At 41.8% G+C, this 25,174-nt stretch overlaps 1 protein-coding gene across 9 annotated transcripts in view; it reads right to left on the reverse strand.

Annotated features, from left to right (window-relative positions):
* Positions 1-202: 202 nt before the first annotated feature.
* LOC116068004 (ATP-binding cassette sub-family G member 3) overlaps positions 203-25,174 on the reverse strand; it is a 49,589-nt gene continuing 24,617 nt past the window's right edge. For 8 of the 9 annotated variants that reach the window (XM_031337065.1, XM_031337062.1, XM_031337059.1 and 5 more), the window contains 8 exons: positions 23,427-23,674; positions 20,199-20,281; positions 13,426-13,515; positions 11,932-12,056; positions 9,143-9,297; positions 3,754-3,843; positions 2,849-2,934; positions 203-1,106 (listed from right to left, as the gene is read on the reverse strand). In XM_031337065.1, the coding sequence (XP_031192925.1) occupies positions 917-1,106; positions 2,849-2,934; positions 3,754-3,843; positions 9,143-9,297; positions 11,932-12,056; positions 13,426-13,515; positions 20,199-20,281; positions 23,427-23,674 (1,067 nt within the window). In that variant the 3' untranslated portion in view covers positions 203-916. The remainder of the gene's footprint in view (positions 1,107-2,848; positions 2,935-3,753; positions 3,844-9,142; positions 9,298-11,931; positions 12,057-13,425; positions 13,516-20,198; positions 20,282-23,426; positions 23,675-25,174) is intronic. The other variant, XM_031337064.1, reaches the window with a different exon arrangement.

A 25,174-nucleotide genomic window follows, 5' to 3' on the forward strand; every position in this document is an offset into this window, starting at 1 on the left:
TCTCGGACAAATTCTCCTTTTTCAGGTCAAAGATTTTTTTGATTAATTATCTCTCATGATTTTTATAGATGAGATGAACTAGCCTGCAATACTTAATAACATTAGTTCGGGGCTTGGACTCTATAATTTATCTTGTTATTTTGTGATTTTTAAAAAAAATCATAGCTGATTTACAGTACAAAAGATACCAAATACAAAGAAATCTTCATTAGATACTTTACATAAAAAGTTTGTGTTTCATGTTTACAATTTTTATTTTTCAAAATATGCAATTCCATACATAATGTATTTCAGCCATTCTTCCTTTGTCTCACCACTCTCATCTCCCTTACATTCCCTTCACATAATCTTCTTTACAAGTCTCCTTCTGACATTCAAAACTTTGGGTTTGTCTTGCGACCCACAGAGTTAAAACAAGGCTATCTTTGGGATCCAGCCTTTAAAACTTTACATTGGAGTCCTGTAGGCTCAAATGTGAGTATACATATGAAATCAATGACTGCCTCTCTCCCATGATCTGCCAGTAGCCAACAGTTGAGCACAATGGGGCATGGGCCCATTGAGTTCCCCTGTTCCTTCCTGTGCTGATGAAGGATCCAGTCTTATGCAGGTAGCTGTAGAGTTGGGAAACAATCCATGGTTGGCTTGACTGTGCATATCCACAAAATTGTATTTCCGTTCCTTCTTATCTTCTGGCTCCTATACTCTTTCTACGTGTAGTACACAATGCTCTGAGCTGCAGAGGACATGCTATAGGTGTCCTGCTTTGAGTTAAGCACTCCAGTGTCCCTTAGCCTTGTACTGTGAGCAGCCATGAGTTTCTGCATTAACCACAGTTCACAGTAGAGGAATTCTCTCTGTGGCATTTGTCTATGAGTATAATTATGAACATTCAGAAGGTATTTTGGAATCACATCTATTTAAACAACTGTAGGAAATTCCTCCCCCAGGAACTAAGAACTTCTAATATCTTAAGCTGTAATAGCTGCACATAGGTAATTGTTAAAAGGATGATCATTATACAAATTAAAGCCAGGTGATTCTCCCAGAAGCCCCATGATGAGAGATCAATTCCCTGGATCATCAAGAATTCTTCACCAGTACATCTGTAATTCAACATACACAAAGGTAATGTCAAACTTTAGTCAGTATGTTTACTGTTGCTTCCCTTAAAAACTCATAATCTCAACACACCATTAAAAGTTTCTCCCTTTTATTTAAATCATAGTAGTCATGATGTGCTTACACTTTTGTTATGTTATTATACCAATCAACTGAAACTACTCGAGTCAGGCACCTTAGCTAATTTCAAAAACTATCCAGAGAGGTGTAGCTGCCATATCCACTTAAAAGCATACAAGATGAAGGCCTAATAACTATGGCAAGTTCGTAGAGTCACACTGTGATCCAACTCTGTAGACTTCACAGTACCATTCCTTTCTAAATCTATAATGCTGCTCTCTTCAACAGGTAAAAGCATGTATAGGTATTGGTTGTCATTACTCTTGAAGCAGAAAACTCCAGCTTCCTAATGACACAGACATTCCAAAGAGATCTGAGCTCTGTTAGTATTTTGCTGACCCAAGACAGTCATTCACAAGAAAAGAAGCATAGAATTCCAGGCCTAGAACCAAAGGAAAATAAGAATTTCAGCTAGGAGTCTGCTCCTGTACTAAGACTGAAGTGACAACCACAGCTGCTTAGCTACAGGATATCCCCAGGAGCATAGGGGACAGACTTAGCCCGTGGTAGCAGTGGAAGCACAGCAGCATGCACTGGGCCTGGCACACATTAGGACAGGAGCTGCTGCTAAGAATTCTTCCTCAGCTACAATTGCTGCCCATGTCTCTCCATTCCTGTGACTCTCCATTTCTTTGTATCTCTTAGGATTTAGCAGTTCAGAAATCCACTGAAAGAGCAGATTTCTTGCTCTTGAGACAACAATCTGTGAGGAGGAAGTCTGTGGATGGCCTCCTTTGCTTTCACTTTCCTATCCATGTCCTCATGACCAGAAACTCATAGGGAGGTTGTATTAGAAAGAAGCTAGGCCACACCAGGGTTGAGAAGATGTGAGAAATAAGATCTCTCCCCAAACAGCTATTCTTATCAGAAATTCAAAGCAAAAATTTGAATTGCTATTATTATTATTTTGAATATCCATGAGAGATATGAGAATATCTTCTCTTATTTTTATATGAAAATCATAAGATGAGAAAATCAACATATTCTAACTTTAAAACAGAAAGATTTAATTTTATCAAAAATATGTGTTTCTATTTTAATAGTATTAGAAAAAAAGATTTTTCTCAATATGCTGATATATTTGTTTCTTTCTTTGCAGGGCATATTCTCTGATAGGACATTTTATACACACACACACACACACACACACACACACACACACACACACAAACACTGGCCTTTGGATTCTTGAAGTCTTCCAGAGTGTGAGGCAGAGGGAGGACCCTGAATGCTGGCAGGAAAAGCTCACCCTTGCAGCCCTGACATTAGCAGGGTCAGCTCATAGGCACCATACGCTATACTTTTAGAAACTATGTGGTTTTGCTAACTTATCAAAGAAGCTTATGTCAAACTCATGTGTTCTGAACCAAGCACCTCAAATCCACACTCAGAACACCAGCAGTCTTCTCCATGATGCCCTAAAGAACCCTTTCTGCACATGATCTACACCATGGAGAAGTAGGGCCGAAACACATGCCTATGTCCTCAGGGAACAGGGAGTCACTCTGCAGATCAGAAAAATGACAGACTGTTAACCCTGGAAGGGCAGGTTCCTCTAAGTCTACTAGCATTCTATGCCCCATTAGGACACTGAACTCAAGCTTACATAACATAGTTATGGCATCTACTGACTTCTTCTGTGTAGTGTTCTGGACAGAAGTTTTGTCCCAGGAATTCATTGTGCAGCAAAGCCTGTAACACAAGCAGGAACCGGGAAAGGTCAATAGTTTTATATTTCCATAAGTTTCCAAAGAATAAAATATCTTCAGGTTCAATCGTTACCACTATTTGCAAGTATCCTACCAAGTTCATATATATAAATCCCACCAAGTTCAGAGTCTGCTCAGCACCCCAGTGTCCCCTCCTGGACTGCCCCAGAGTCCGGAGGCTTAAGATTGAAACAATGACGTTGCCCATTGACTAAAATGTGAAATCTCTAACTAAATTACCCCACACATTCTCCTTCTTTGTACTCTAATTTTGCAAACCCATAAAAGCTACAATTAAAATAATATTATTGAGGTAGAGTAACAATATTTTCTTGCTTTTTCGATCAAAATCAGCTGTATTTATGGGAGGAAAAGTATATTGAGCTATACTCTGCTGCAAAGAAAGATTGTGAAACCAGTACAGCTGTGGGTATTACATGGTTTCTGTTTCTGTTAATTTCCTGATATGAACTATACATTGTAGCCTCTGATCCTATCATCAATTCTTCATTGGGTAGAAACACTGTGGTTCGTTCTTTTTCATCATATTATCTACCTTTCCTCTTTGCTCTGAGCTTTCTCTAATCCTTCAATTCTCTCAAATCCCATATGACAGGGGAAAGGCACAGGCTGACCTTAGGCTAAGTAAAACTAACAGGAAATTGTTCATCTTTTGTTCCTGGAAGGACATCTCTGGGCAGGAGCTGGTTAGAGATTACAGCTGATGTAAGGACCTGGGAAAGATTCATTTCAGTTACTGCAATCAGAGAACTCAAGTACAGTGGCAGAGAGGACAGCTTACCCTAAATCCATAATGAGGAATGCTAAAGTACTGAATCCATGAGAGCTTAGGCAGGAAGCTTCCAGAATATACTGATAGACCTGAAAAAAACTACAAAGAGCAGAATCACAAGTTAGTACCAGTCCAGTGACTAAGAATTCTAGACAAGCTCCTCCCTCTTCAAGAACCCTACATCCTTCTGGCCATCTCTACTCCTGACTTTCAGACCAGATCTTTCAAAACATTCTTTCAGTTAACTCTAAACCAAAGTCTTCACTCTTAGCAAAGCCAAGGTTCTTTGAGATTTTTAAAAGAAGGAACTGTCACCCCACTCTGCAGAAGCCAAACCACATAGATGCTTATGTTATCTCTAAGATGGCATGTGATCTACACACATCCTTTAAGCTTTAAATACATCCATGCTACATACTTACAATCATTCCAGATTCCTTATTATATCCAATTTATTTAGCTACATAGTTTATATTGTGTAATTCAGGGAGTGGCGATGTTCAGAATAGAAACATTATTAGTTTCATATGTTGTTAATATGTGATTGGTTGAATCTCTGACAATATGACAGGCCAAGTGTAGTTACTATTCTAATAAAACTAGTGTCATTTAGGAAGACATACTGGAAGAATGCTTTTCTGGCTCATTTTATGTCAACTTGAGAGGAACTAAATTCACTGGAATGGAGGGAACCTCAATTAAGAAAATGCCTCTATAAGATCATCTGTAGTCAGGACAGTGGCCATATTCTATCATTAAGAGCAGCCAAGACAGAAACTCAGGAGGAGGAACCTGGAGGTAGGAGCAGAAGTACAGACCATGAAGGATGCTGTTCACCAGCACACCCATGGCTTCCTCAGCCTACTTTCTTATACAATCCAGGGTGACCTTCCCAGAATGATACTGTCCACAGTGGGCTAGACCCTCCCACATCAGTTAATCAAGGAACTACCTCGAAAGGTTTGTCTATAAGTGAAACTGATGGAATCATTTTCTAAACAGAGGTGCTGAGGCTGGTGTTCTCTCTCTTTCTCTCTTTTCTCTCTCTCTGTATTTCTCTGTCTCTGTCTCTCTGTCTCTGTCTCTCTGTCTCTGTCTCTGTCTCTTTGTCTCTGTCTCTGTCTCTGTCTCTGTCTCTCTCTCCTTCCTTCCCTCCCTCCCTCCCTCCCTCCCTCTATCCAGGGTTTCTCTGTGTAGCCCTGGTTGTCCTGGAACTTAGTATGTAAACCAGTCTGGTCTTGGGCAAGCCCCACCACCTTTTGACAATATTCCCTCTTCAAAATGACTAGAGCTTCTTTCAAGCTGACAAAATACCAACCAGCAAAACCCCCACATGATTGTAACATCTGTATTGCATCACTCATAGCTTGGGGTCCCCAGTGGATTTCTTGTAAGATGTAGGATGGTCAGAGTTTAGTCTCTCAATACTCTGAAACATCTGATTTACCAGAGGGGTCTCATTGTCCTGCATCCTGACTGACCTAAGAAGACAATGACCAAAATACTGCATGTCCTGTCTGACCACCATTATTCTCTTTGCTGTAGCTTTCAAGCTTTGTTGGAAATAGGACAACTTTCCCAGCCTTGTCACTTTAACTCTGTGCAACATGCAGATAAAGCTCAGGCATTTTGGAATAAATTTGGTTTCGTTTTTCCAAGTAATTAACTTAAACAAAGGTAGCAAAACCACAGGTAATTGCATTGATTGCACATATTTTTGTTTTGTATCTGTGATAATTGAAATTGGTTGCACAGAGCTTTAGAAGCCAGTGTTTGTAACTGTGACCGTGAGTTGGTGACGCTTATATCAATTGTTGATTTAAGTAAAGGTTTGACATCAATGTACTGACCATTCACTTACAAATTGCAATACCTTGTCTATCCTCTGTCCATCACCTCTAAAATTTATTGCTTACATATCATAAATAACTTACTTGATCACTTGCAACATACATAAACTTGTTCTTTCCATTCTGGAAATATTTAGATTAATCTTCATACATAAACTGTTCTTTATTTTAAAAAAATCTATCTTTACCACTTCCTCCTCCTCCTTTTTTGTTCTTTTTTTTTTATTTGTTTGTTTTTCATTTTTTGAGACAGGGCTCTCCGTAGAGCAGGCTGGCCTCAAACTCACAAAGATTTACCTGCATCTGCTTCCCAAGTGCTGGGATTAAAGGCATCATGTAACATACTAAGCATCATTTTCACATTCTTATTACATATTTTAAACTAACTTTTAAAGAATTCCATGGGACACAGGTGTTGGACTGTTTGCAGTATACACTTAAAAAGCAACCATTTCCTGATCATCAGGCTACAGAAGAAGACTAAAGCACAATCTTATAAACCAATAACAAGAACATGGTATTTTACAGTTCGTCTTTGTTGTTACTGTTGAAATCTACTGGTGAGTTTCACTATCTCAGTAAGAAGCCTGTCTGTTTCAGAGCAGGGTGTCCATATTTGTTCACATCTGAAACGTGTTAAGGGTGAAGTGGAAATGCAAAGGTTCCTTGGAGAGTCAGTTCTATTGGAAAGTGTTTTGCTGGGGCAAACACATGAGGGAGTGTTTTCCTGAAATGGACACAGGTGAGGGACTAAGGCAGACTCGAGAAGGAATGTTTTGTTAAAGGGAAGTTATAGGAGAGAGGACGTTCTGCTAAAGCAAGCAAGTGAAGGACACATGGTGAAGGATTCTTTGCTAACGACATGCACATATTGGTCTGCCTTACCCTGAGTAGTTGAGCTGCATTTGTCAGCACCCCATAAGAGAGAAATACACCAAAAAACTTCTGGTGGTGTGCTCCCAACATCAGAGCCCAAGCATGTTACAGGCTTTAGCTCTAAGAACCGAAATGCCAAGGTTTCCTTTATAGACGTTTGTTGATGGGCGGCCAGTAGGCTAGGCAGAGGACTGGGAGTCCACGTCCTGGAGTAATTAATGGGTAGAATGTTTCATCGCTTTTTCTTTGTCTCCTGTGTGTGGTGACTTAACATTTTGATTGGGTGGTATAAACTAAGGGCACTGAGCTAAAAGTGTGGAAGTCTAGGGGAGGAGGTTGCAGGAGTCATGTGGTGAAATCGCAAGTATGCTCAAGGGCAGTGACCAATCCTGCCTGCCTTTCTTCTGCTTCACTTTCCCTTAGGCAAAAAGGAGACACATGGGGAACACTGGACAGACTACTACGATGGCAGTAACCAAGCTCTCATTGTCTGATTGTATTATGGCCTACTCTACAAGATACAAAACCTGTGTGACGCCATGGCTAGTGAGGTCATAAGTATCAGGGGAGACTCTGCTGTTATTCTTCTAGATGGATATGGTATTGAACTGACTTCTAATGAGTTACTGTTACACCCACAGATTGGTACACCTCAGACATTAATTCAGAGAAGCTTATTTTTCAGGCGATGGTGATAGACAGAGATCTAAAACATCAGTAGGTAGATGGTGATTGTCAGAGACCCACAACATCAGTAGATGGTGACTAAAAAAACCCACATCAGTAGATGGTGACTGCAAAGACCCACAACATGCAGAGAAAAGAGACTGCAAAGGATCCAGCCCTGAACAGGAAGTCTGTATTAGCCTCCCCCCTCAAGGCTCAAGGCTCATGATGAAACACAGGTTAGAAAGACTATAAAATCCAGAACAGTGGGTAACTACAGTGAAGCAGTGCTGTCCAGTCACAATTGTGCAATGTCACATGTGAACGCAAAGCAGTTGTGACAACATGTGAAACACATGAACAAGACCAAGCCAGACACATCCCAGTATGGAAGCGAGAGGTGGACATGAAGCTTCACCCTTGGCTGAGGAGCTATCGGCAGCTGCTGGCTGCTGGGAATGTGGTGTCAGTTTTCCTTAAGCATCTGGACTCCAACCTTTGCTCCAAGATATGAACCTATCTATATAGAGGCACAAGCAGACAGTCTAAGGTGACCCAGTAGGTTTATACAAAGCAAAACAAAACATGAGGCGGGATGGGAGGAGTAGTGAGTGTAACAGGACATGTAGCAGCTAATTTTCAGATGCTCACATAGCACCATGGCCAAGGCAATTGTAGAAGAGAGAGTTTGTTCAGCCTTCACTTTCCAGAGTGTAAGAGTCCATCTTGTCGGAGGGGGTATGGCAGCAGGCAGAAGTCATGGACGTGGGGTATGGCAGCAGGCAGAAGGCATGGATGTGGGGTATGGCAGCAGGCAGAAGGCATGGATGTGGGGTATGGCAGCAGGCAGAAGGCATGGACGTGGGGTATGACAGCAGGCAGAAGGCATGGATGTGGGGTATGGCAGCAGGCAGAAGGCATGGACGTGGGGTATGGCAGCAGAATGCTCACATGTTCACATGAATGCACAATGCAGGGATAAAACAGCAAGTGAGGAAGACCACAACCACTCAGAAACTGCTCCCAGAGACATACTTTCCCCATCACGTCTCTACCTCACATAGCAATTGTGAGTTCACTGTCTCCTAAGGCTCAGGGACATTTCTCATTCAATTTGGGAGGGAGAAAACAGGTGTAGACTTGATCAAAACATCTTATAGGCATTTATATAACTCAAAATTAAATTAAAATATATTTATTAAAGATTTACTGGATGGCCATATGTATATGACCACATAAATAGGAAATATAAACAAAACTGAGCACTTTCTCAAAGCCATGCATCTCCCAAAGCCAAACTACAGGACGCTCTTGCACCAGAAGAAATGATGTAAATAGCAGCACACTCGATAGTTCTGTTACCTGATCTGCTTGGTGGGAAAGTGTCGAATCTGGTCTGTTTGACCATTGATTCCTATACATTAAATATATAATTTATGGGCATGTAAGACTGAGACTGAGTAACCAACTTTACAGAGATGGGCAGAAGTATGCTACCACAGGAGACTGTCTTAGTGCTAAGGACAATCTCCTACTATTTCTAAAGCTTTTCAGGAAACAAGGGAGCCAGCCCTGAGATAGAGTCCTCCAGATAAACATTTACAGTCTCATGACTTTTGCTTCCCCCTTAGAGACTAGTGAATAAACCAAATCATCTCTGCTGTGGCTAAAACGGCAGCAAATCTCTCACAACAGCATGAAAGCAAGACAGCAATCTGGTCCCTTTGTGAGGGAATCGGCAAACCCCAGCTCTTTCCTGAATTCCAATTTATTATGGTTTCTAATATGATTCCAAGAAATGTCTTTTAAGAACCCACCTGAAATGCCCTGTTAACTACATCCTAGTACTGACATTGGAGCAAGAGTCACGAAAGAGGAAGAAGGCAGCTCCTTCTCTACTACAGACCATAGTAAGAGTTAGCATAGGGCCTCAGGTCCTTATCAAGCAGGTTACATGTCCAAGGAGGAACAGAGGAAGTTTTTTTCTCTTAGAAAAACACACTCACCAGCATGAACACAAAGTAGATGGTCACAAGCAGTGTTGGAACAGCCACTGCATTCTCCCCAGCTCCTATGGACAATGGCAGGGAACTGGCCGAGTAGGCCAGTACCATGACAGTGCATACCATAGTGAAGAAGCAGTTCACACTCGTTTTTACTCCTTAGAGAAAAAAGTGAATTAGTCAGCTACCTAAGTCAAGAGAATTGTGTATTTTTCAAACAATACTTTAATAATCACAGGGACCGGTAACCATTTTAAAGCTGCCCAACCACTCTGCATCTCCCATTTCATTATTTCTTCCATGTGACCACAGAGAGTTCTTAGACAGGGTTTTTTATTCTATTTTTAAATATGAATTTATGTGTGTCTGTGTGAAAGTATGCTACATGTGTGCAGTTTCCCTGTGGAGGCCAAAAGAGAGCATCAGATCTTCTGCAACCATAGTTTCAAGCAGTTGAAAGCTAACCAATGATGTGTGTTCTGGGAACCAAATGTGAGGACCTTGGAATAGCAGCAACTGCTCTTAACTGATGAACCATCACATAGCTTTCCCTCATACATAATTAAGAACAGCTTATTGAGATCCCGACATGGAGAGTTACAGGCAACCCAACTGGCCGAAATTCTACGACTTCCCTCACAGGAGAATCACCAAGAGAAGACAGTCCTGTCCACTTTGCCCCATGTTTATTATAACTGCATTAATAAGGAAACTGAAGTCAGGACCGTGCTGGTTAGTTTCTATCAATCTGGGACGAGCGAGAGCCATATGGGAAGAGGAAGCCTCAATGAAGAAATGCTTCTGGCCTTTAGCCCAAGCAATTGAGAGACAGAGGCAGGTAGATCTCTGTGAGTTCAAGGCCGCACTGATCTGCAAAGAGAGTCCAGACAGTCAGGGCTCCTTATACAGAGAAACACTATGTTGAAAGAAAAAGGAAAGAGAGGAGAGGAGAAAAGAAGGGAAGAGGAGGGGAAATGCTTCTATTAGATTGGGAGGAGGTAGTTATACAACTGTGGATGATGCCATCCCAGGCAGGTGGTCCTGGCTTCCATAAGAAACTACACTGGGTCTCTAGTTTCATCATTTCCTTCCATGTGACTACAGAGAGTTGTTATACAGGGTTTTTTATTCTATTTTAAAATATAGTGTGCATGTGTCATGGTGTGCTCTTGTCTTTAGGAGCAATCCAGCTAGTAGGAAACATTATTCCATGGCCTCAGCTTCAGCTCCTGCCTCAGCTTCAGCTCCTGCCTCCAGGTTCCCACTTGAGTTCCTTCCCTGACTTTCCTTCTTGTAAGCTGTCTACTGGCAATGACTTAAACAACCTTGTAGCTAGAGGGCAGGAGGGCGCCTCCAACTTTATTTTCCTCTAGAAAATCATGCAACATCTATGGCAGAGGGCAGATTCATAATCTTTATGGAGCTGATGCATGAGTTATACATAGTAGTACCTTTATATAGTAGTCACAGGAAAGTAACTTGGGACCTGAGGGAGCTGAATTTCATGTCTAATTATGTATATAGTTATTATCAATATCGTTATTGTATATATAATGCATGAGTATGGTTGTTCATGTGTAATAGTGTGCATGTGCCATGGTGTACATGTACCATTATGTTCATGTGTTATGGTGTGCATGTGTCATGATGTTTATGTATCATGGTGTGCATGTGGCATGGTGTGCATGTGGCATGGTGTGCATGTGGCATGGTGTGAATGTGTCATGGTGTACATGTTTCATGGTGAAAGTGATTCTCTCTTCTATTTTAGATTCTGAGGATCAAATTTAGGTTGTCAGGCTTACAGGACAAGAAAATTTACCCATAATCCACCCCATGACCTAAATGACGGATTACAGATGATAAGTCTCCTACTAAATGAATTCAAAGCATTATCCATATTCATTTTGGAATGATATATGTGTATGTTAAAAATTTGGAAATTCTAGAGAGTCTAGGATGAAGCCCAACCATAAAACACAAAAAATATGCGTATATACTAAATAATTATATTATTTCCTTTCAACAAACCCCAAATTCAATGTGCTCTCTCTTTGCAGGCTGGTACTGTAAGACACTGTATACATTTAGTCTTTTTACACACATACATATGTATGCCATACTATCCACTTCTCAACATTTTACTTACATAAAGACACTTACACAAAAACACAAAGAAAAATATATGGCTTGGCTAGAGTCATGTGTCAGTGATTCAGAGCATGTGCTATTCTTGAAGAAGCCCTGGATTCACTTGCCAGCACCCAGATGGTTGCTCACATTCTCCTGTAACTCCAGTTCTAGGGATCTGGCATCCTCTTCTGGCCTCCCAGGCACTGTGTTCAGTTAGTACCCCCCCACACACACACACACGCACACACACACATGCACACGCACACGCACACGCGCACACACACACACACACACACACACACACACACACGGAAGAGATGAAGGCAAACACACAAATAAAAGAAAAAGCAATCTTTTAAAATACATATGGAGAGCTTTTAATACTAAATGTTCTTGCTCCACCAACTCTGCCTCACACTGGAGAACCATTCCCACATTCATCATAATGTACAAAATCTCTCAGTAAGAATACAGCTTCAGAAACAGCTTTTGGCATTCTTTTGTTAAGGAGTCTTGGAGACTGTACTCACATCAAGCACTTGTCGTAGACCGCACACAGTGGAGACACGATTTTTTTACTTTAAGGCTTGTCACAGTTGTACAAACCAAAACATGCTCCCCCCAAGACTAAAGCCGCATTCTCCGGCTTTGTTGCTTACCTGCTATGAGGTATGTTATAAGAGTAAATATAATACTTGGCAACAGCCTCCTGGGTATTAGCTCAGCCAGCAGTTTCCCAAAGAAATAGGATGACACTCTGTAGTATCCACTGGTATGCTCATGTCTACAGAGACAAAGTTCTCATTAGACATCTTCAGGTTAGTCAGCAAGCACAGATGAGATGCTGGCTCCCCTGACTTCTGATACTACACGGAGCTTATGAGGACAGAGTCCCTGTTCTCCAGGATGATTCCCATACACTGGGAATCACTGGGACTCTCATCAGAGAAATCCTGTTTGGTCCACTAGGCCACAGAACATCCCCTGAAGGGAAACAGTCCAATGTTCCCACTCTCCTCAGAGACTGTTCCTCTGAGGCTAGCTCCCTAAGGTACTTTAGCTCTCAGTACCTCACTGCAGACAGTAGTCATGGAGACTCTTCTTATCCCCTTCATATGAAGAAGGTGACACTGGCCCTCTGAGGTCACCCGGCAGCCACTATATCATTATCTTCTGCATCTATCATTTTAGGAAAGACTTCTTCCTTCAATAATCTCACTTTACAACCACAAATCCTCACCAGCTGCCACACCTAGTCCTTCCTCTTCCTGGCCCCTATCCCTAAGCCATTCTAAACTCCAAGCTCTTCCCCTGCCAGTGTCTTCATTGCATCTCTGATTTGATTTGATTTGATTTTTGAGAAAGGACCACTAGTGCAGGCTGCACTCAAACTACATATGTAGCTAAATGACCATCCCCCTGCACCATCCACAAGTGCTGGAATTACAAGAATATCTCCCTGCTGAAGTTCATGTGATGCTGTGAATCTACCCCTGGGTTTCATGCTTGCTAGCATCTGAGCTGTGCCCTGGGCTACTCTCTAATGAGTCTTTCCTTGACGTGCACTTAGAGGCAAATCTTGCCCAGCTTTGAAACCATGAAACCTAAGCATAGGCCACTAGGGAAATCTTCCATGTTTGAAAAGTACAAGAGTACGTCAGATAGCTGTTGAGTATAGAGCGTCTCTGTGGCTCTCTCCAGCCCTTCATCCAAGGGAGCTGCACAACCTCATTCTTGTGCTGCTTTACCTTTCTGACTCCAGTTTGCTACGAAACCCACTACACTTGCGCTCTATCAAAGCCCTGACATCATTTTAGGGGTTCCTGAATGAACTATGTCTTTCATCCCCCTACTGCTGCTTTGTCTACAAACACTGAGACCTAGTGACCACACCCCAACTTTGAAACTTCCACTGAGCTGCAGATGAATCTGCTCTTGAATTCTCACACAATTCTTCAGTTAATATTGGTAATTTCTATACTTACTTCAAAAATACCATGCGATAAACACAAAATTTCATAATTGTTAATTTTCCAACTAAAACAAACAAGGAAAAATACTGGTAACTCATGAGATAAAGCTGTACGTCCAACTATGAATGTGATGACTTTAATCGCCAGCTGCTGATGCCTGGTGTGGCAGGAAGTACTCACAGAAAGCGAACCCTGTCAATCACAAAGAGTTCCCCTGCAGACACACTTGTGATACACTGGAAGCCCGTGAGCAGGTAAAGCAGGCCAGCTCTGTTGGGAGAGAATGGAAGAAAAGCAAACAGAAAATTCAATATTAGGACAGTTTCCTGCCAACATAGCTTGCTGTATTGATTTAATAACATTGCACAGACATTTCTTTTACACAAACAGACAGACAGATGATTGATGTCAATAGATAGATGACAGATAGGTAGATAGACAGATAGATGATAGATGACTGAGATAGATGATAGATAGATGGATAGATAGATAGATGACTGAGATAGATGATAGATAGATAGATGGATAGATGATAGATAGATAGATAGATAGATAGATAGATAGATAGATAGATAGATAGATAGATAGATGATAGATAGCAGGTCTAGACCTCACAGTAAAGAATGCTTACAAAAGACTCAGGTTTGGCTGTCAGCACCCACATGGTACATCTGTCATTAGAGTTGCAGGGGATCCTGTGCCAGCTAGTTGCATGTCAATTTGACACAAGCTAGAATTCTCTGAGAGGAGAGAACTTCACTTAAGAAAAATGCTTTCAAAAGTTACAGTTATAGGCAAGCCTGTAGAGCATTTTCCTAATTAGTGATTGATATAGGAGAACCCAGTCCATTATGTTTGGTGCCTTCCTGGGCTGTGGTCCTGGGTTCTATAGGAAAGCAGGCTGAGCAAGCCAGTAAGAACAAGCCAGTAAGCAGCACCTTCCATGATCTCTGCATCAGCTCCTGCTTCTAGGTTTCTGCCCTGTGTGAAAGATTCTCTTGACTTACTTCAGTGATGGACCACAATGTGGAAAGAAAAGGTGATCAAACCTTTTCCTCGGCAACTTGGCTTTAGGTCATGGCATTTCGATGCAGTAACAATAACCTTTGCTAAGACAGGATCTGATGCCTTCAGCTGATCATCACAGGCACCAAGACACACACATGGTACACAGAGATATATGCAGGCAAACATATATAAAAAATAAATACTCAGTGTGAGTCCCATGAGGTATTCAGCCTCTCTGTCTCTACAGCAGTTATCTATGGACTGATGTGTGTCCTTTAAAAATTCAACAATTTGCTAATGGTCCCTAATATAATGGCCTTAGAGTGTGTCTTTTGGGAGTTAATTAGCTTTAGACAAAATGATGAGAGTAGAGCCTTACAGTGTGGTCTCGGTCCTCATTAAGGGAAGACTCAACAATGTAGCCTCTGTCGTGAGAGAATGTCATTCCTTGAGAGAAGGTGACCAGAAAGGAAGCGCACAGGACAGAACCCTCCACTTAGACTCTGACACTGCAGTGTGGAGACACATTTAGTTTTAAATCCACTGAGCCTGCAGTAGTTAGCCATGGCAACCCAACCAACTACTTCAGTTTAACTAACAAAATTGGTAAGTATCTTTCCTAATATAGAGATAAACAAAGCTAAATAAAACTCCAGGGGGTTTTCACATTCAGTTGATCACTTTACTGTCACAGATGAGTAAGAATAAAAACATGAAGCAGTGGAGGGAATCCCCACTCACCCCTACCCCTCACCACTCACCCCTCACCCTACCCCACTTAGCACAGACATCGCCACAGAGTCCCCTTAAAGATGACTATTCCTAAGATAGGACAACCGTCATCCTCCAGAGTTTCAAAGTCTCCAAAGAGTGGGGAAAAAAAGGATTCAGGCATGCATATATATGAAGAAGTAATTTGTGTTCATGCAATACAAGGTAGTAAGCAGGAAGAAGGCGATAAAAGCCCTGCAGTCATGTGTCCTGGTCAGGTTCCTCTAAGACAAATGGCATGATTGGGGTCCCTAACATCCTAGCACATATGACAGGCAGGGGTCAGTGACTCTCCTTATGTAGGTACACAGTGGACAGCTATTCAGATCAGATGAGGAGATCTTACTGGAGACAAGTTTCCTCCTATGTAAAGAATGTTGAAAAAAAAAGAATGGGATTGAGACTCTGGGAAGAGCAGGAAGCCTGGCCTCCAGGTCACCCAGAATTTGGGAGGCAGAGGCAAGAAGACTGCTGCAGACTGAGGCTAGCCTGGGCTACAGGACAATTCTGGGCCTGTCAGGTTACAACTTTGGTCCTGCTTCAAAGAATCAAATGAAAGCAGAGGACCCAAACAGGACAGAACAGCAGGCCTGGGCTCCTCCTCCTCTCCTGAGAAGCCAGCGCTGCTTTCCAAGGCTCATCTGCTTGGTCTCTACTCTACTAAATGCACAACTCTCTCTCCACTCTTCCCAGACATTCTCATTCTCCAACCCCCTCCAATAAATTGTCCTCCAGTTCCCATCTGTGTGTTCGTTTTTATTGACAATTTAGAAAGGAAACTTTGTGGCCCTGGCTACAGTTCACTATATGCCACGTCTACTTACTGAGCTGATTTTTAAAAATATGTTAGCTACAGATTAACAAATTATAGTTAAGTGTATAAGGTACAAAAGAAATATAACTCATAGCCGGGCGGTGGTGGCGCACGCCTTTAATCCTAGCACTTGGGAGGCGGAGGCAGGCGGATTTCCGAGTTCGAGGCCAGCCTGGTCTACAGAGTGAGTACCAGGACAGCCGGGGCTACAGAGAGAAACCCTGTCTTGAAAAACCAAAAAAAAAAAAAAAAAAAAAAAAAAGAAATATAACTCATGAAAACTTCTGTGAAATAATTTAATCAGACTAAATAAAGTGATACCCATATCTACAACATTTTTAGGGTACCTCATTTGAAATATATGCTCAGAAGTGTTGAAGCGTATTGTATTTGCTGGATTGAATGTACCATACAACTTATTTCAGTGGAAGAAAATGTTACTTCTCCAGTTTAATGGATCATATGCTCTTAGCCCACATGTGTCTCTTTGACACACACCACCTCTGGCAGGTGCCATTGTCAGCCATGCTGCCTGGGGGTGATCTGCTTTACAATCCACAAGTAAGTGAAACATGTGTTTAATCTCTCTGTCCTTAGATTATTTTACTTTGCATGATGTTTTATAAATCTTCAATTCTATCCTTTATTGTTGAAATTCCCATTTTCAAGATAAGTACCTTACAACTCTTTGCCAGCTCAATGTTGGCAGACACTTAAATTCCTTAACTTGGTTACTATATGTAATGCTCCAATAAACATCAGACTACAGATGCATTTTGGAAAGTCATTTTATATATGTTTGTTAGTATGGACAGGATGAACTACTTCTGGCTCTAATTATTTCTTTTGATGCTGGTCCCTTCCTATTCTGTCCCCATCCTAACCCTATATGGCGACTGACCCGAAGGAGCTCATACGCCACAAAACTGAAATCCAGTTCCCACTTACACTGCTTGGACAAAGTGCAAAGGCAACGCCGATCCAAACATGAGAAGTGACTTCTGGCCTCCTGACCATTACTGATGGTTTAAATACTAATATTGACCCTGAAGATAATTTAATAGCTGATATTGAGGAGGTGTTTCTAACTGTCCTGCTTAGGTTTTGGTTGCTGGGGTAAACACTGTAGCCAAAAGCAGCCTTGGTAGAATGGGGTTTATGTGCCTTACATATCCCAAGCAATGGTCCATCCCTGAGGGAAGTCAAAGCAGGAATTCAAGGCAGGAGCTTGGGAGCAGGAATGGAAGCTGAGGCCACGGAGGAATGCTCCTACTACCTTGCTCAGCATCCTCGTGGCTTGCTCAGCCTACTTTCTCATATAACTCAGAACCGCCAGCCTAGGGATAGCACTGTTCCCCGTAAGCTAGCCTCAACCACACCAATCATTAATCAAGAGAATGCCCCACAGACTTGCCTACAGCCAATCTGACAGAGGCATTTTCTCAATTGGGGTTCATTCTCCCACAGGACTCTAGCTTATGCCAAGGAGACAAGTGACAAGTCCACCAACCAAAGGGCACAAATACTGCTCAGGAAGCAACCAATAAACCACACACAAGGCTATTTTCACACAGCTCAACTTCTTCTAAAACACTGTAAGAGAGGAAGTAAAAATACAGATTAAGAGTACTTCACAAATTCTAAAAGCCAATGTAGAAACAACTAATAAAGCTCTTCTTTATGTCTGCATTTGCCAAGAACATTTCCATTTTGGGTTTTTCAGGGTTTCTTTCTGAATGCTTCCTGTGACAGTGTCTACACCTTCTGTCCTGTGACCTAAGCTGTGCTGAATTGAGACGTGCCCTCTACACAAGCACAAGCCAAGTCCTAGCAGGATAGGAACGTGTTCAGACTTCAGAGAAGATGCCTGGAAACAGCTGGAACAATTTCTCTCTGTGCAGACTGATGGCCGATCCACAAAGGAGGAAACTCACTGAAGAGCTGCTTTTATTCTTCTTTCAAACACATTTGTGGGGCTGGGCAGGCGACCTGTTCAGCCAAGTGACAGCCATACAACCATGAGGAGCTGAGTTCAGAGCTAGAACCCATGTAAAAGCCAGGCACACACTTCATACCTGTACTACAGAGATGAAGGATGCAGCAGTGGATCTTAGAGCTCGTTGACTAGCCAGCTCAGCCAATCATTGAGCTCTAGGTTGAAAGAGAAACCTATCTTGAAAGAGACAATTGAGAGTCATCAAGGAAAACCTAGCCTCAACCTCCAGCCTCCACATGAAGACCTTGCATGTTGACCCACATGTACATGTGTACACACCTACATAAATATGGATGAAGCCCACACAAGAGTGTGTATAAAGTATACAACACCATACAATTACACCCAAACACACTCATGCACACTAACACACGTCTTTCTCACGCATTTATATATTCACATACACACACTCACATTCCCACACATCTATAAACACTCACACACTGACATACAGCTCACATACACATGCTCACACAGACACACTTTCCATCATACATATACATGCACACACTAACACACTCACATATTTCACATACACACAAGGAAGCTTCCTGAAGTTTCTTTAGTTGTCAAAACTCTCTGGGCATTGTGAGGCGCCCTGCTCTGTGGAGGTGTAGCAGGGAGCGCAGTTCTGAGCAAAGCGCTTGTCACACATACATTTCAGTGAGAATTCTGACAGTGGTGACGCAGCTGAGAAAACCTGTTTGCAACATGCTAGAGTTTAACATGAAAGAACATCTATAAAGAACTAGACAATGACCGCAAGTGGCTTCTATATGAGGAGTCAGAATAACTGAATCACATCCTGCTACCCAACACTCAGATTCAAACAAACCAAATATATTCAAGGGCATTGACGCCAAAGCAACAAATACAAAATAAATAGGTAAGCTAAAACCTTTCATGCCCCAAGGGCATTATCAACAGTATAAACAGTCAACATACAGAAGGGGAGAAAACGTATTTGCATCATGTACCTGGTGAGGGGCTCACATTTTAGAAACAAAGTTAAGTGTAACTCAGTAGCAAGGATGAGTCCCAGGCCAATGAGAGGCTTGGCAGGTAAGATGGCTATGCCAAGCTTGATGCCCTGCAAGCAACCCCTGAAACCTATGTGGTGGAGGGTCAGTTCTGGCAAGTTGTCCTCTGTCCTCCACATGCAGGTTGTAGGACATACATGCCCACACACATACACACATGACGTAAATAATACATGAATAATTTGGGAATGAAAAGAAAATATTCCGATTTAAAATGGGAAAAGTTGGTCTACAAAGAATTCATAAAACATCCAATGGATACTGGTTTATTTTCTTCTAAGATTTTTTTTTAAAGCAAGAAAGAATATGTTTGGGTGAGAATGTGGAAATACTTGAGCCCATGTGTTCTGCTGGTAAGAATATAAAATAGTTCAGTCTACTTGGAGACAGGATAGCAGTTCCTCAGATAACACAATGGCCTTATGGTATGTCAACTCTAGCCCTCTATCTTCAGGACACAATTCCAGGGCTCAAACACATGCACTGCACACTCAGCGGCAAAGGTGAGAGCAAACCACATCTCCAGGCTCAGAGGAGTGAGAAGCCACAGCATGTGCACACAATGGACAAGTATTCTGCTTTACAGAGCCCAAGAAATCCACACAGCCACCCTTTTGATGAGCCCTGAAGACATTACACTAATAGAATCAAGTCAGCCAGAACAAACAAGAACCTATTCAAACAAACAACAAGCCACAAATAATGTATGACTCTAATTCAGGGTCCAACATTAGTCATATTCAAAGGCAGGGAGTAGATTAGTGGATACCAGGAATTAGGAGTAATTCATATGGTGGCTGGGATGGCTCCTCCCTGAGCTATGGGACTCCACGTGGGAAGGTGAAAAATTGCCCTACTTTTAGAATGTGGTTAGAATCACATACACCAAAACCTGTTAAAAAACATTTCCTCCTTCTGGGGTTGCCTTATCTAGCCTTGATATGAGGGTATCTGTATAGCCTTCTTGAAGCTTTTTATTCCACGTTTGGTTGGTGTCACTGGGAGGCCTGCTCTTTTCTTAGAAGAGATGGGGGCAAACCTGGGAGAGAGGGGAGGTAGGGAGAGAAACTGGGGAGGGGGAGGGGAGAGAGGAGAGATATGGTAGGGATGCAATATAGAAGATGAGAATTTTAAAATCTGAACTGTGTGGTATGTATACTATCTACACATATACATGTGAAAAATGAGCTCTTCTTCTCAGCTTTCAAAGTACTCAACCACATAATAAATGCTTACTCGTCACAAATTCCAAGTCTCAATGGGTTTATATAAGGTTGAACAAAATGACATCATTGTCTCAAAATCAGGACCCAAGTTTGCTTACCTCGTCTGGACTTCAATACAATCATTTTTTAGGACACGGAAAGCAGTGCCTACAACTGCAGCCAGTATGACTGTGATCATGGCCTATCGAACAGAAAATGAGAAAAAAGGAAAATTTCCATTAGGAGTAAAAAAGTGTTCCTTTTTTGTCCATTATTCTAAGATATGCGGTTTCCTAATCATATCTCCACAATGAGATGAACACCATATTTTGATCAGAATCCTGGTAGAATATAAGACACACATGTTTATAGACTGCTAGTATGTTAAATTAAAATCTGAGAGCCCTGCAATCTGAGGCCCTAACAGTACAGACCCCGACAAAGCTAAGGCTTCTCCCTGTGCCCCAGGAGAAATGGCCAGTGAAGGTCAAACAATGAATAAAACCCACTCAGGACAGTTCCTAACAGTGGGTTTGCGTGCTGAGAGGGCATGAGCTTGTCCTCACCTCTGCGACCTCTGGGAAGTCTGAGCGTGAGCAACAGAGAGCATTACTGCTGCCAGCATGTATTCACATAGCTAGCTCTGTAGCACCCAGTGTTCCCGTTGTCCATCATCTCTGTCAGTGCTGCTCCATCATCTCAGCAGAGGGTCCTGTGCTCAACAGGTCTCGCCCAACTCCTCCTGACTCTCAGCTCCCCATCTACTCTGTGCAGACAGCTCACAAGGAGGCTGCACATCTTTTGGTCTTAGAGTTAAATGGCATTAAAGTTGGCTTCACTTAGCTAAGGAGTAAGGTGACATGAGGCTATGACTCATTTGAGATATTTACTCTATTGTTGATCTGGTAGTTTTTTTAAAAAAAAAAAACAGGAACTTAAAATCTAAGGGAAAATAGTTTTTCATATAACATGATAACTTAAATTAAAACCCAAGTCCCAGGGCTTAGAGATATGGTCCAGCACTTAAGAACCTTTGCTGCTCCTGCAGAGGAGTAGGGTTCAGTTCTCAGCACCCAAAACCTATCACAACCACCTGAAATTTCCAGTTCTAGAAGATCTGTTGTCTTCTTCTGTCCTCCATTGGCAAGCAAATGGTGCACAGTTATACATGCAGACAAAACCCCCATTCATAAAAAAATGAATAAATACAAATTTAAAGTTTTAGTCCTCAATTCCTACCGTTAATAGCATGTGCGCACACACACATTCACACTCACACATTCACTCACACTCACATACACAGACACTCATACACTCATTCTCACACACACTTACACACACACTCACCCATACTCTCATACTCACATACACACTCACACACTCACACTCACTCATGCGCACTCTCACACACACCCTCACACTCACATTCATATTCTCACAATCACACATTCACACACACTCACACATACTCTTACACTTACACTTACATACACACTCACACATTCACTCATACACACATATACACACACAATGTCTCACACCAACACTCACACACACTCATACACACACCCTCACACTCACATTCACACTAACATTCTCACAATCACACACTCACACTCACTCACATACCACACTCGCTAATATACACTCACACTCATACTAACACAAACTCTTACTCTCACATACTCACACACACTCTCACACTCACATATATACTCATATTCACACTTACACCCACCCAAAACACTCTCACACAGACACACCCTCATACTCATATTCACACACTCTCACACACTCACACATACTCTCACACTTACATAGCACACTCACTCATACACATGCACATACAGAATCTCTCACACCAACACACTCACACACACACTCTCACACTCACATATACACTCACACTCAGACACATACACTCTTCTTACATCATTCCATTGCCTCACTGTTCAACAATGAATGACAAAATTTGATGAATGTCACTTGTTTTCAAATCATAGCAGATCCTTTTTTCTCCCAATGAGATACACCATAAAAATACCCCTCTTACGACACAAACGTCCAAGTATAAAGACCAATGTGTTTGAACCTACTAACAGTATAATTCAACTGATAACAATACTCACATACACACAGAGCAGGCAGCAAACTTCAAGTATAAGATCAGGTGCATGTGTTAAGAACTAGGCAGGGTTTCACCGCAGACAACAACCGGCCATCTCTCTGTATTCAGCAGAAACTAAATATCTGATAATAAATGAACAACCCACAATATAACCAGGGAAGCTGACTATAAAGACTGCACAGGAGTGGAGGCAGATCCATACCAGAGCACTTCCCCTCTAGTGGCTAAGACCCTGAGACCTGCTGTGCATAGCACAGCAGAATCAACACCATCATCAAATAAAAACATACATAAATATGTTTTGGCCAAAATAAACTGGGAGAACTACATTTCTGGGACATTCATGTTAAAATAACAGAAAATGTAAGGCAGGATGGCCGTTGTTACACAGACAGTTTAAAGGAAAGTAGAGAACCTGGTTAAGTCTGGTTGCACTGTGTATGAACTGTTGTTCTCTTTGAGTAGCTACTGCTTTCAAACACCAGCCTTTAAATAAGAAGACAGCACTCTACAACGGGCTCATGGCTCAGGCAGTAGATGTGCAGGCTCCCCTCAGAGATGTTCAATGGCATTGTCTCCTCACAGCCTGATTTCAGCAGCAGATCATTCCTTCTTCCCCACCCTTTCCCAGCCATCTCCATCCCTTCTCCACTTAAACTTTCTCCAAAGTCCATTTTTTCACCTGACATGTTACGAATTTTATCTGTTTGTGGAGTTACCATCCATCTACCGACATGGAGTGTTGCTTCTCAAAAATGCCTTTGTACACACTTTACTCATGCCTGTACTTGGACTTAAGGATGTGTTGGTGAAGGAATTGAAGAATACAGCTTGGGGGGAAATCAGGAAAGGGGATAACATTTGAAATGTAAATAAATAAAATATCCAATAAAAAAAGACCAAGCATAAAAAGAAAACTGAGAGGAACTCCCAAGCATGCCTCTCATTCCTTTAGGCAACTGCTGAATTAAAGTTCCTACTTGGATTAGTCATTATAGTTCCTCTAAGTAAAAAGCAACCACTAAAAAGGTTTTCTGTAAGTACGAAGTTAAACATGTTCTACTTGCTGTAGTGAACATTTTTACATGGCAAGTACAGAGAAAAGACAAACACATGGACAGTAGCAGAAGGCAAGTGTGACCCGGAAGTCACGAACACTGACACATATTGTTCACACTTGAGCTTTTCACAGTACATTTGAAATAATTCATCAGATTACCTGAATCACAGTGACCGATTGAAAACCCTGCAAATTTTTGAATGATCGACAGATAATCCACCCAAGTTGATGCCAGAAAGGGGTGATACATGTAGTCTCCAAGGCTGAGCTGCTCTCCAGCTTCTGTTGCCCCAAGAGTTGATCCAGTTTGCTTCTTGTTTCATTGTATAAGGAGGACTGGGCATACGTATTGGCCAGTTCTCCTATGATTTGAAATTGTCTCTCAAAAAGCTTTTCATATTTGTCAGCTTTGTGATGGAAGTGGAGAAAAACAAGAAACAGAAGAAAACAATTTAACTGATTTTTCTGCTAAATAGCATGTTGAATTCCTAAATGTATTATATGTTGATTTTTCACATGTGTTATGTATTGATTTTGTTTCTCTTTGAGACAGTCTTATGTAACCTAGACTTCCCTCAAAGTTGCTTTGTAGCCAGGGGTGACCCCAAACTTCTCCTGGTCCACCTGAATCTGTGTCTCAAGTGCTGTGATTACTGCATCCACCCTCACACCCAGTGATGGGGGGCTAGGAACTGTGATTACTGCATCCACCCTCACACCCAGTGATGGGGGGCTAGGAACTGTGATTACTGCATCCACCCTCACACCCAGTGATGGAGGGCTAGGAACTGTGATTACTGCATCCACCTTCACACCCAGTGGTGGAGGGCTAGGAACTAAACTCCAGGCTTTGTGCTTTCTAGGCAAGCATTCTGCTGGCTGACCTACATCCTCAGCTCACAAAATTTTGAGACTAAAACTATTGCTACAATGTAATTCCTTTACATATTAGAAGAGCATCTCTAACTGTGATGGCTCTTCCTGGTTGTCAATGACTACATCTAGAATGAACTACAATCCAGAAATGGAGGGCACACCTGCAATCTACATCTTGAGGCTGGAAGACACAGGCTTCTGACCTAGACCTTGACATGGAGATCTTGAGGTAGAGCGGCCATGAAAAGCTTAGGCCCAGGCAAGCTAGTACATGCCTTTAATCCCAGGAGATTGAGGCAAACAGATCTCTGAGTTCAAGGTCAGCCTGGGACAAAGCAAGTTTTAGATCCAGGCAAGATGGTACACACCTTTAATCTGAGCCACACCTTCTGCTGGAGGCCTACATAAGGACAGTGCAGGAGGGAGGATTCACTCTTCACCTGCTTGCACTTACTTACCAGCACATCTGTTGGAACCTACTTCTACAGAAGACCAGCTGAAACACCTACCCTCGTGGGACTGAGCAACTACTAGATTCTTAGACTTCCCATTCACAGCTGCCCATCGTTGAGGTAGCTGGACTGCAGACTATAAGTCATTACAATAAATTCCCTTACTATATAGGAACATTCCATAAGTTCTGTGACTCTAGAGAACCCTGACTAATACACTAACTGGCCTGACTACTATTATTACCCATGGATTCAGCAAACTGAACAGCCTTTTCCCTTCTGGACCCTAATTCTTAGCAAAGGCTTCTTTCTCATATGGATCTACATTTCATAATATAAAGGTCTAGTCCCTGGTTTATGCTACATGCAAATGTACATTCAAATGTATAAAATGCCAAATCTCTTTCTTTAAGTTATAGAGCATCACAGTCTGTCACGTAGAACAACTTTTTGCAAATGTTCATTGCAATGAGTCATTGCTCTGTTTTGAGACCTCCAGCTTCTGCGGCACTGTCAGTACTGGATTCTTTTTTTTTTTAATTAGATATTTTTTTTTAATTTTTAATTAGATATTTTCTT

Source organism: Mastomys coucha, unplaced genomic scaffold, assembly GCF_008632895.1.
Source record: "Mastomys coucha isolate ucsf_1 unplaced genomic scaffold, UCSF_Mcou_1 pScaffold22, whole genome shotgun sequence".
Classification (NCBI taxonomy): Eukaryota; Metazoa; Chordata; class Mammalia; order Rodentia; family Muridae; genus Mastomys; species Mastomys coucha.